Source organism: Cololabis saira, chromosome 15 (assembly GCF_033807715.1).
Source record: "Cololabis saira isolate AMF1-May2022 chromosome 15, fColSai1.1, whole genome shotgun sequence".
Classification (NCBI taxonomy): domain Eukaryota; kingdom Metazoa; phylum Chordata; class Actinopteri; order Beloniformes; family Belonidae; genus Cololabis; species Cololabis saira.
The window spans coordinates 32511718-32525140 of NC_084601.1; the positions used below are offsets into that span (position 1 = coordinate 32511718).

At 37.7% G+C, this 13423-nt stretch overlaps 1 protein-coding gene across 1 annotated transcript; it reads right to left on the minus strand.

Annotated features, from left to right (window-relative positions):
- Positions 1–1011: 1011 nt before the first annotated feature.
- On the minus strand, positions 1012–10195 carry LOC133460674 (H-2 class I histocompatibility antigen, Q9 alpha chain-like). The gene is made up of 8 exons (XM_061741390.1): positions 10147–10195; positions 6938–7204; positions 3516–3794; positions 2902–3204; positions 2157–2285; positions 1896–1913; positions 1650–1716; positions 1012–1306 (listed from the first exon to the last, which is right to left on the minus strand). The coding sequence occupies exons 1-7, from the start codon at positions 10193–10195 to the stop codon at positions 1670–1672; spliced, it is 1092 nt and encodes a 363-aa protein (XP_061597374.1). The 3' UTR covers positions 1012–1306; positions 1650–1669.
- Positions 10196–13423: the final 3228 nt, after the last annotated feature.

Below are 13423 nucleotides of genomic sequence, written 5' to 3' on the forward strand. Positions count from 1 at the left end.
ATAAATTTAAAAAATGGCTCGAATGTAACAAATTCATGATTTGAGAAAATGTTTAAATTGATACAAATATTTGTCCTCAAATTGAAGACAAATTATTTCTATGTCCTTAAAAAACGTCTGATTTCTGTTTAAAGGTGGTGCTGAAAAATCTCACTTTTACCTCTAAGTGTAAACTTGAATAAAATTATAACATACGTGTGTTTTGTCGTCGTCATCTGCAGCAGCTTTGAAAACTGTCAGACTGATGTCCAGCTGTGTGGCAGCCTATTTCAGCAGAGTAAGAGGAATTAAAAGATGTATTTTTCGTTACCGCTTCTTACATGTCTTCTTATTGACCAGTTGATTGTTAAAACAATGACATTTGTGAATCCTGAGTGGAACTAATACTGTAAAATACTGCAGCACCTCAACTTTCACTTCTATGTATCAACATTTCAGACTAATAAATTATTTCAAGCAATATCATGACCTATGCTTCTATTGATTTATATTTTATATTTTTTTTCAAACAAAATAAAATCTATGAATTCTCTTGGATGGTTCAGATAAAATGTCCCCGAAAACGCCGAAGGACCTAAACGTCTTTAAAGAGTAAAGTCTGCTCCGTCCTTGTGTGGTCCAGCCTGCGGCCTCGGTGTGAGGGCATAGGATGTTCTTAACGTGTAGCGCTCCATCAAACAAATGTCCAAGCAATAACTCCAGTTGAGTAGTGTTCCCATTTATTCATTCATTTTTAATATTTATTATTTTCTAATCAAAGATCTCCTTTTTCCCATAAAATCACACCGCTATATTCATTTGACCCCGTGCTGTGATTTTAAAATAAAGTTTTTTGTGATCAACTTTTTATTTATTTTTAATTTATATATATAGAGGAGAAGCGTCCCCACACTCCAAGAAAAAAAAAACAACAAAACACCACCTGCTCAGATGCTGCTCCCCCCTTCCTCCCCACACCCTCCACCCCCACCCCATACCCCCCTCATGTTAAAATAAAGTTGTGCTGTGCTGGCGGTCAGCTACAGTAAAACTCGTGTGATCCGCACCTTCCTCAGCTCGTACTAAGCGCACTTGTACATATACCTTCCTGAAACACCATGTGACTAACAACCCAAGATGGATAAATACAGACCAGAGATAAATAAGTCTAAAACACCTAACCTAAAGTCACTATAAATGGCTCCAGCAGCCTCTTCTTCTGAACAGCATTAGTCTGCTCGTCTGTCCAGGTCAATACAGAGGTAGATATACTCTATTTCTTCTCCCATGATGGTGATGAAGTTTCTTCTTCAATACAAACGTGAACCTGAGGAGAAAAATAAGAAATCTGACATAAAACTGAAAACACAGACGTCCAGTAAACATTCAGAGAGCTCCAACAAACAAGCACATTTTTTGGAAAATGGTGATCTGAATGATTAAAATCTAAGTTTTGTTAAAATATTTAACTGGAAGGTGAACACTGGATTATATCATTCATCAATATTTTATTGATTAGCTTCACTTATTTTATGATAAAATATCAACAAGCTTCTTCTACCCAAATAAAGATTCAGATATGCTTAACAATAAATAAAAAAGCACTTACGAACTTTAATTATTGTTCTTTTAATACTTTGTTCAACATATAAATGAACTCATTAACTCACTGGGTTCAGCTTTTTGTTCATCATTCAGTTTTAGGAAGCATTTGCTGCATGCTGTCTTGGCTGTCAGCTGTACGATGAAAAATAAAGTTAATTAAAATCCTGATCTGATCTGAATCTAAGACAAACATTTGAAGCTGCAGGAAACAATCCTGAAAAAGTTCTTCAGGACAAAAACACAAAAATCCTTCTGAAACTACTGAATTCATCAGAAATCAGATGATGAAGAAAGAAACACGTTTTACTTACGAGATGGAGAACTATTGTCTGAAATAAAAAGAAATGACACATTACCACATGTTACAGTTAAAAAAATGTGACTTTTCCTTTACATCATGAACCATTATTCATATTTCTGTGAAAATGTTTCTGTTTCTCAGTTCTTACACTTGTTATAGTTTGGAAAAAATATTTTACTGGTTGGTTGATCAGACTTTGTTCCTGTTGCATTGATAAAAATATAAAAGCCTAAAATCAAAATACTGAACACAGGATAAAATAATTTCTCACTGTTCTTTTTATGAAGACGAAACTTGTTTTTGTGAATAGCGACTCCGACTCCGACAACCACAGTGATGATGACGACATCGAGAACAACCAGAGCAACAACGATGGGGACGATCATGTCGTTTGGTTTCGCTGTTGAGAAAACAGATAAATAATCTGAATATTAAACAAACATTCATGAACTAAATTTAACCCTGTTTACAGTCTCTGCATGTTTTTTATACCATTTACATGTATTTTATGAGTTTATTTAAACATATTTACTGAGAACATTAACTTATTCTTGCAGCTGAAAACTTCAGTTTCACAACAACAAAGTTCTCTTTCTCTGGTGATCTTTTACAAACTTGTGAATTCATATCTAAAATAACTTAAATCCACATAAAAATCTAAATAAACCTGTAAGTTACTGATTACACTGATTTATGTAAGTTAATGGTAAGTGAACAGAAATAACAAACTAAAAATTTACCTTTATAGGTCTTTAAAACAATTATTGTTTTAAAGACCTATAAAGGTTTATCTTTAAATCCTGGGAATTCATTTACTTTTCTGGAAACTTGATTCACATTTGGGGATTTATGTGCTGCTGTGAAGTTAAACTGGATCTTGATGTTTTATAATGTAATAAATGAAGATAAAATTAATATAAAAAAATTGATATATAAATGTATAACCTATGTCAATATTATAATGAACAAATAAAACAAACGAACAAACAAATTTTACAATTTCATTCAACTCTTACGTTCATTGGACCGGACCCATGGTCGGTCCAGTTTGGTGATGATGTCGTTGTTGTCTCCAGACAGCTGAATCACACATTCGTACTTGGTCCAGTCCTCAGATGAGTCTGATGGAAGTCTGAGGTGAACAGTCATCTGGAAGGTCCCGTCGTGGTTGGGGAGGATCTCTCCTTTGTCCACACCTTCATGGATCTCCTCTCCATCCTTCCTCCAGAACATCTCGGCTCTGTTGGGGTAGAAACCTGTAGCGTGGCAGCTGACTGGAGAGGAGGATGTTTTCTGGAGGAGAGACACTGTAGGACGCTCTGCAGAGGAAACAAAGTTTATACTGTCTGTATTCATATTAACACTTTAATATGTGATGCACTTTGAATGTTTTACTTACATATAATTCAATTGAGTCAATTTCAAGAGTGATGAATAAGAAGTGAGGGATGGTTTAGATGAAAAAGACAGATGGAGAGATGTTATACAGAAGGGAAAGAAAGACCAAGTTAAATAGAGATAATAAAGTAAAATAGGACAGAATAAATTGTTCATAAGGAGAAACAATATACATTAAACCAAGTCATATAAAGATTTTATTTCTTAGAACTGTCAGGTCATGTGACTCCACCTGTTCTCATCAGAGAGCTCCTCCCATAGTTCACATACTTCTTCACCCACTCAGGACAAATCTGGGTGAAGTAGTTCTTCTGCGTTTGCATCAAACCTCTGTCATGATCCCACTTGTGTTTGGTGATGACAGCCTGTGGTGTTGGAGCGATCCATGACTCCATCTTTTCGTCCAGAGCTACAAAGTCTTCTCCATCGTAACCAACCTGATAATAACCTTTAACGTCTCCAGTCTCATCGTCCCACTCACATCCATACATATTCTGGAAAATGTGAACACCTGAGAAACAGAAACAAACAGAAACACTGACGTCTGAACACAGAGATTCAGTAACGTTGAAACTAAAACACAACCTACAGCCTCTGATGTGAATGAAGTGTGTTTTAGAGAGAAGATGCTGAGATGATGATCACACCAGTAGACACTTGAGACCTGGTCCAGTATTTAACATCTGAAACTCTGTTTTAACAAACATCATCTTCTCAACTGTCCTGAGGGTTTTCTAGAAGCTTCCTCTGAAGGAACGTCTCAGTCCAGTTTGATCTCCAAACTTCACCTGCTCAGTGAGGAAGAGGAGTTCTGATTAATAGAGTTACTACAACTGATCACAATAATCCTGAGACCAGCAGGACCAGCATGGAGACCGTGTGGACGTCCTGACACTACAACGTACTACCACTAACTACATTTTTAATAAAGATGAGCAAACAGAAGAGTTAAAGTCATCTAACTGTAAATTAGTCCACATTTTGAGGACGATAAAGATCTAAAATGTTAAATATAAACTTGTTACTTTAGACCAGATCACAGCTTCTGTTTGTCTTCAGATTTATGTTTCGTATCTTTAGTCTGAAGGTGTGTTCTTATTAGGGCCCGAGCACTTACAGTATCTGTAGGAATTTTTGTCGTTATTCTTTCTTTCTTCTGACGAAAGGAGGACCTTTTTTCCCCCCTAAACGTGCCCCGAAAGTCACCAAATTTTGCACGCAAGCCAGACATGGCGGAAAATTTGATATAGAAAACTTTGTGCCTCAAGCCCCACAATACGGTTGGACGTACATGCACGGAAATCGGTACACACCTGTATCATGTCGCAACTTAAAGAAAACTCTCTTGGCGCCATGGCCGAAACGCAACAGGAAGTCAGCCATTTTGAACATTTTGAATTAATCGCCGTCATTTTGGCGAAATTTATGCCATTTCTTCAGCCGCTTCAGAGCCCGAACCGTAATGTGCACCCAGGTGTGTTATACATCTAAATGTGCGTCTCCATCCTGCAACAACGCGCATTACTTTTCTCTTTCAAAAGCGTTACCGTGGCGACGCTAGACGCCAAAAAGCACGCCCCCCCTTCATCTGATTGGTCCATATTTGATAGTTCCCCAAAAGTCACCAAATTTTGCATGCAAGCCAGGCCTGGCGATAAATTTGATATTTAATGGTTTGCATTAATAGGCGTGGCCTAACGGCTCAACAGCGCCCCCTAGAATACTTTTCTCTACCATAACTTTTGAATGGTTTGACATAAAGAGTTGTGGGTGGTGTTATTGGACTCAGTATTGAGAACTTGACCTTCATTGGCCTGAATTAGCCCCGCCCCTTCTTCTAATTGGTCAATATTTGATAGTCCCTCTTTTCTGCCATAACTTTTGAATGGTTTGACATAGAAAGTCGTGGGTGGTGTCTTTTCTGATATGCTTATGGGGGGCTGTGGCCATGAGTGCGAGGGCCCGTTCATCGCTGCTTGCAGCTTTAATTGGATGTTTAATTTTCAGCCAGAATTCATTAAAATATAAAAGTTGAATTATTTCTGCTGTCAGTTTGTCAGTAATATAGCCTCAACATAAATCTGATGATGAGATACATTTAAAATGTTTCCATCATTCAGATATTCAGAATCTGTCACATCAGTCTGTTTGTACATTACCATGGAGACACCACCAGATGTCATCCCAAAACCAAACACCTACTTCAAAATTCAGAGAAGAGGAAACTGCAAAACTACAAAAATTAATTTTTACCTCCTTATTTTAGAACAAAAAAAAGGAAACAGGGCAAACAAAATTCAGATAAAGTGATTAAAGATTGAAGAAGTAAATATTAAAATAACCCTAAAACCCTCAAAACACCTGAGGGAACAGCAGCAACACAAACACCATTAAAATAAGAAGCTACCATAAAACCATTTATGTGTTTATGTGATTTTTATCCATGATGACACCTTTTATCTAAGTTAAAGGAAGAATAACGATCAAATGTTTTCTTGCTGTTTTTCAGTTCAGATATCAAATACTTTGTTGGTGAGTACTTTAAATGACCGTCTGAGAAGTTTAAACCTGGGACCAGTCTTCTGTTTTTCATCAAACACATTAAAAGATTTGAATAAACACAATCTGTCAGACACGTGAATGTGCATAAGTTTGATTGTGTTCATCCACGTTTCCCTCCAACCAGGTAAGTGTGTCCGCTGCTCTGTGGCTCTCAGACGCCTGTTAAACCCCAGTTTTATGAAGATAAAGGAGGATATTGATCATGAGAACAACAGCTGTGTTGTCTGATCACAGAGAGGGTTGAGAGAAGCTGCTGCACAGAGACTGGACTCTGTCTGAGAGACCAACCACAACCTCCCTGTTCTCTACTTTTATTTCATCCAGTCTGGAGGAGGTGAAGAACAAGTTCTGTTTCAGTTGTAGAAAACGCTGCTTTAGTGAGGATTTACTGTTTAACTGCTGAGCAGCATCTTTACTGGCGCTTCATGTACTTTTACTTTTAGTTGCTACCAGATGAGTGTTTGTCTCCTTTTTTCAGGTGAATCGTGTCATGATCTCTTCATGTCCTCCGTCACCTGCTGGTGCTTCAGCTCCAGAAGAAATTCACATCTAACCCGTCAACATTTACTATGTAAGAAACTACAAAGTTAGAAATCATCTTATCGTCTCATTTTTGTGTCGGTGAACAGACCGACTAGAACAGATGTTTTAATGAATGTTCAGAATAACGAGACAGCAGATGAGAAAATCCACAATAAAATTATTTTGTGTTTGTTTCTGTCCCTGACAGAAACAACGAGGAAATAAGGTAAATGTTGTGTTTTCACGAGTCCTGCTGCAGAATACTGACATCAGAGGTCTGAGCTCACGTCTGCTGACTGCAGGAGGTTTTTTTATTTTATTTCAGACTTTATCAACATTGTAAATGTTCATGACTGTAAACAAACATCAAATAAAATTGATTTAATCTCATCAGTTTCTGTTCTTTACTGTCAAATAAACAGAATCACTGCAGTAAAACTACTGTCTCACTGACGTTTCTCTCAAAATCTATCTGTGTTTTGGAGTATTACTAAATAAAAACTAAATGAATCAATAGAAAAAAAATAATAATAACACACATGTCCAATAAACAGAGAAACAGAAACTAACCTCTAGTTTGGTTGAAGCGCTTCTTTGCATTGTCAATGTTGGCTATGAAGCTCATCTGTTTAAATACACAGGAACCAGTCTCACTCATCCAGTAATATTGATCATCTTCTGTGACTCTGCTCATCCAGTCCTGTTTAGGTTCTGTCTTCCCGGTGTTGCTGTCATAGTAAACAATCTGAACATCATCTACTAATCCAACAGCCACAAACTCTGGGAAGTTTGGGATTCCAGATGATCCAGAGTAGAAATACTTCAGAGAGTGAATCACTGCAAGAAGAAACGAATGTTGACATTTTAGTTTTGGAACACGCACTTACTGTCACGGCCAGAAAGCATGTGAGTGAAGCTGATGCTAATGAAAGAGAAAGTTTATGCTTACAAAAGGATATAAACTTTCTCCGCCATTGGGCAATGGCAGAGTTCGATGGTGCCAGGCCTGCCGGCGGCTCTGCTGCTGTTCGGACAGAGTCCGCATTACTAACAAACTAACGTGGGATAGTTCTAGGAGAGGACGCTGGCGTTGTCTGTTCGCCGCTTCCACCGAGTCATTCGGCCTAGTCCTATCACTGCTATGCTGATGACACACAGCTCTACTGTAGATGAGGACAACCCCCACTTCTGCTTCCCACTCTATATCCACAGTCACCACCTGCCTGGAGAACATGGAGTCATGGATGAAACTCAATTTTCTTCAGCTAAACAGTTCAAAAACAGAAACTAGTTGGCACACCACATCAGCTCCGCTCTTCTACCATCACCTCTATCACCTTCTCTGGTCAAAACATCCCTCTTTCCACATCTGTCACCAACCTAGGTGTTAAAATGGACCCCAAACTTACTTTTGACACCCACTTCAAACACCTCTGCAAAACAGTTTTTTATCACCAAACTCCGTCCAACACTCACCCTGACAGATGCAGTAAAGCTTGTCCATGCCTTTGTCTCGTCCAGAATGGATTATTGTAATGCTCTCCTCACCGGAGTCTCAAACAGGAACATCCAGAGATTTCAACATATACAAAACAGCGCTGCCAGGATCCTGTTAAGTGTCCACAAATACGACCATATCACCCCTTCTCTGAAATCACTACACTGGTTCCCCATGCCACTCAGAATTGAGTATAAGCTCTCCCTCCTCACTCATCAGTGCATTCACAGACATGCCGCCCAATACCTAAAAGAACTACTCACCATCCAGATCTCCTTATTCAACCTCCGTTCTGCATCCAAAAACACCCTCCCAGTCCCCAGAACCAAGCTCTGCACTACGGGCGATCGGGCCTTTTCCTCTGCTCCAAGGCTGTGGACCGCCCTCCTCGACCATCTGAGGGCCCCACAGACTGCAGAGGCTTTTTAACGTGACCTGAAAACTCACCGTTTTAAGAAAGCTTATAGCTAATATGTCTTTTATATGCTCTGTTTTTAAATATGTTTTAAAAAATGTTCATGTTTTATTTTTCTGCTCTGTAGCACTTTGAGATTGCTAAATATAAAGTGCATTATAAATAAAATGTATTATTATTTTATTGTTATTATAGTTTTTAGAGTTTAGTTCTTCATAAATTATTAAATAATGCTCTTTACGTTCAGACATGATCTCAAACAAGCGCAGTATATGACATTAGATGCTTTTATAAACTGTTTAGAACTTATGACAAATATAAAAACAGATTTACAAATAAAATGTTTAATGTAACGTTCATATTTCATATTTTTATATTCTCATCATTTATATAGTTTGAATAAAATGTTTAAAATACTTAAATACCAAAACTAGATTTTTGTTTAGTGTTGTATCTTCTTCTAAAATAATAATTATTAAATATGAATCATTAAATATTTACAATTACTGATTTTCTTCTTTAGATTTTGCAGTTAGAAACTTTTTAGTAAGATACACATGGTTTTAACAAAACAAAGGCTAAAATGTGATTATGTTGGCAGTGGCACTATGAAATACTTCATGTTTTTTCAGTCGTGTAACTAATGAACTCTCATATTTTTACATTTGCCTTAAGTGTTAAATGCTTTCAAAAACATTGAAACTTTTGATTTCAAAAATAACATTTTTAAAAAGTCTGTTAACCCCGAAATTTCAGTCTGACTGATTCAAATCATGTCAACATGTCAGCCTACAACTATGACAGACATTTTCTTTCAAATTAACTTTAGTACTTCAGAAGAAGTACTAGAAGAAGATACAACACTAAGTGTGTGTCTGCAGTTGAAAAAGTCTGTCCTGTATGGAAATCACAGAGGAGCATGACTACGTCTCCAGCCATTCCCAATCCACTGACTGCATCACAACAAACCATGATACACTTCAAATCTATGTATGTATCCAGAGAAACCAGCTGTCACCATTTGAGTTTTGTAAGGTGGGAGATCCTCAGCACCCTGAGCATCCTCATCCCCACTGCCACTACTGCTAGTATCTGACAATACACTTTTTTCTGGTGGCTATTCATCATCACTGCCACCAACATAATCCTTACTTTACTCAGATGGTATTTCTTCCCCTATGTTGAAGACTTTTCTATCTCGCTGTGCACCTGACCTCTACAAAACAAAGATGTGAAACATTATCCTCATAACAAAACTAATTTGTACAAAATATTGGCGCATTCTAATTACATAATAATAATTATTGTTATTATTATAATAATGACTATAATAATAATGCCTGACTTTCATTAGTACGTTTTCAAGTTTATTTATTTATACTTTTGTCAGTTTCAAGTTATTTCAATGAAAATTGTGGGTTTTTTCTTTTAATGAGAGAATACTGACATCGTCCTCGTGTGTAAAGTTAAAATCATGAATACTGTCATTGACCAAACACCTCTGGACACTGACAGATTTCTGAGTTTATAGCATTTTACCACTGAAATATCAAATTGGAATATATACTCGCCACTGCGATGTGTTTTTTTTACTAATAGTTTAGCCTACTACTAATAAAACAACTCAATAAATGGCACTTGTTATGAAACTGATCCCTTGAAATATTACTTGCGCTTGATCATTGTAAGTGTATTGATATCTTATTTGTTTCATTATACGGTTGCGGAAAATGTTCACATATGACTGATGTTTATAAGTTAACCCTCTTGTGTTGAGGAACAGCAAAAGAAACAGTTCATGAAAACCTCCGAGCGCTGCGTCTCCTCTGCCTGCATTTTAAATCCTCACAAAACATTTGAACTCACCTGCTGATGTGAGATTTATTCCCATCACAAGCAAAAACAGGAGTCTCATAGTTGTGATTCTACCATCCCGTTCAGGAGTTGAGAGAATAAATTAATCTGCTCTTCCAGAAGACGTTTTGTTCCTTGTCACAGCAGGAAAGTGGAACAAACGCGGAGAGAGAGAGCCAATGAGAATTGATCTGAGCGTCGACGTCACTATTAAGATTCTTTTATTTTGCTAGAACGTAATCATTTTGTTGGAATTGTGATTTTATATAAGTTGTCTTATTTGCTTATATAAATTACATACTATGCCTATTTAAGGTATATTAACCTTAGTTTAAGGTATATTAACTTTAATAGCATACTATAATATTTACTAGACTACTACTTCTACTACTACTACAACTTACTATAATATTTTAACACTTAAAAGTTTGGGCTTTCTGCTGCAGCTTGCACACAGATAAGAAACGTAACCACTAATGCATTTGTCCCTAACAGTTAAAGCCTTGAGCTTCACTATGTAACCTATTGATACAAAACAAGAAAGGGTCTCCCTCTGCATATACGACCAGGGAAGTAGTTAAATGCAGTGTTTTCTCTAGTTCGGAGCTTCACTCTTTTCTTCCTGTTCAGTGGGAGAGACTGAAGCCTCAGCGCTGATTCTGTACTTATTCTCCGCATGTGGTAAAAATACGACGCTTCACTCAAAACAAGAATAGGAGTCTGTTGTCTTTCCATTAAAGGTATAAAGGGCATAAGAAGATATCTTCCTACAATAATTTATTGTCATACTATTTGGCCCAGTACCTTTACGTCATCATTCTATTTACTTTTATTAGACATAAAGCGTTGTGCTGGAACAAGAAGTGTGATGGTCTGTGAAAAGTTGAGAAGGTTAGAAACCCTTAGCTCCGAGCTCCGAGATAATACAATGAGGAGAGAAGCCAGGACATATGTTGGTTTCTGCTGCGCGCGTGCGCGCACACACACACACACACACACACACACACACACACACACACACACACACACACACACACACACACACACACACACACACACACACACACATCCAAGTTGTATCAGCTCAAGGCCATACTGTGAGGAAATACAATGAAGGGAGTCAGAGGAGGAGTAAAGGTCTATTAGGTGAGTGTCTCTCAGCATGTCGTACCATGGCCACTCCTCATGTTTTGAACCAATATTGTCCATCCAACCATCCAACCATCCAACCATCCATCCAGCCTATCCCAGCTCATTACAGGCGAGACGCAGCGGTACACCGTCGACCAATTATTGTATCTTGAGCAAATATGTGTCATCCTGTAAAAACCTTTCTGCTCTGATCATTTGTCATCCACTTCTGGGAGGATCAGCCATTATAGCCATCAGCCTTTTTTTTCAGGTGAACTTTTTTCACTATTTCTCTCCTTTTTTTAACAAGCTATTTATTATATTTCATGAACTAGAGAGACAACCACCACCCTCAAAGAATTCTTTATATGTGATTCAGATTTTAAATGATAAATTAAGCTCAATTTGAAGCCAGCAAATCCAAAAAGGACCAAATGCCATAAGATTTAAAATTTGTTTACTGTCTCACATATTTACCTCACATTTATTTCCAAAAGTCTTTCTCCAACACTTTGATGGGTTTTCAGATGAAATGCTTGATACACTTGCCTGTTTGTATTTTTTTTTATTTGAGTTATTCTTTTGAAAAAGATTAAACATTTGCATTTACTCCTCTGCTGATTAAATTAACTAGTATTGATATAGTATTCAGTTAAATCCATTTTCTATACCCACTTGATCCTGCAGCTGATCCAAGTTCATTACAGGCCAGTTAAATCCATTTAACTTGATTTACGTTCAGACTACAAACAGTACTTACGTTTTTGAGCTGAGGTCTAAATTCTGCTTCACAAAAGCTTTTTCATGTTCATTAACTATCAATAATGATAACCCTGTAGAATAACTGCTAAGCTTTTTTCAAAGATGGAATATTTAAAAAAAGAATGATAAACTAAAAACTTCACTTTCTGTGTCCTCAGTGCCAGAAGACATTTGAATGAAAGTGGTAAAAGCTTTACTGCTACATAAGAACCATTTTTTTCCATATCTTCCCTAGTTTTTCTTTTTTGCATAATCCAGTTCTTGAGTTCATCACATATAAATGTCATGATGCTTGATTTTATTTTATTTTTTATCAGGATGGTAGAACCATACATGCCCTCTTCGACTGTATCACTGGTGCTTTATATCTTTGGGTCGGTACAGATATAAGTGCATGTTAAATTGGGGGTCGCGACTCAAAAAGGTTGAGAACCACTGCTCTAGAGGACGATGAGCACGTGATCCCAGTCCAATAAATCCTTCTCACGACTCAGTCCACTACACGACAATCCGCCGTCTGAAATCCGTTTCTTAATAATCCAACCCAAAACCCGACACTGGTAAATAAGCACACAGGTAAGGCACAATCGTTATCAGTCGTCAGAAGAGGTCATACAAAAACTCAGGGATACGGCTGGAACCCTGCAGGTAAAAACACTGAAGATCTGGCAGAGAGGAGACGCTTGCTTAGTTATATATTTATACAATGCTCAGAGAGATGAAAAACAAATGTCTAATCTCTTATATCATAATGGCATGTACAAATGTGAATAAGCAGCACAACAACAGCTCTGAACAGAAACAAACACACCCTTCCACTGAATTATTGTGTGACAGGTAAATCAGGAACCAAGCACAGCTACACAAACAGGTATGTTTAGTCTCAGCTAATAAAAAAAGACAGGGGGTCTTGGGCAGGATTAGTGTAGCAGAATATCTGGCAGGAAATTGAAGAAGTTCTTGGCCAAATGTCAGAGTTCACCACTGGGTGGTGATCAAATCTGGTAACAAGCCAGTTATAGCCACAAAAGGTTCATCATGGGGGGGAAACATGATTGTTTCAGGATGAAGTTTGTCTGAGGCTGCAGTTGCAGGACCTGGAAAAACTAGTCCATGCATTCCTCTTTAGTAGCTTGATTATTGTAACAGCATATTTTTAGGTCCACCTTAACAGTCAGTTAGAAAACTGCAGCTCAACCAGAATTCTGCTGCTCCAGTCCTCACTGAGACCAACAAAGTGGACCAGGTCAGTCCAGCTCTGAGGTCGCTGGCTGTCTGTCCGTCAGAGGATAGATTTTAAAGTTCTGATGCTGGTCTATAAAGATCTGAATAGTCCAGGACCAAAATACACCAGTGTACCAGGGACCCGGGTACCAGGGCCGTGCCGCCCATAGGG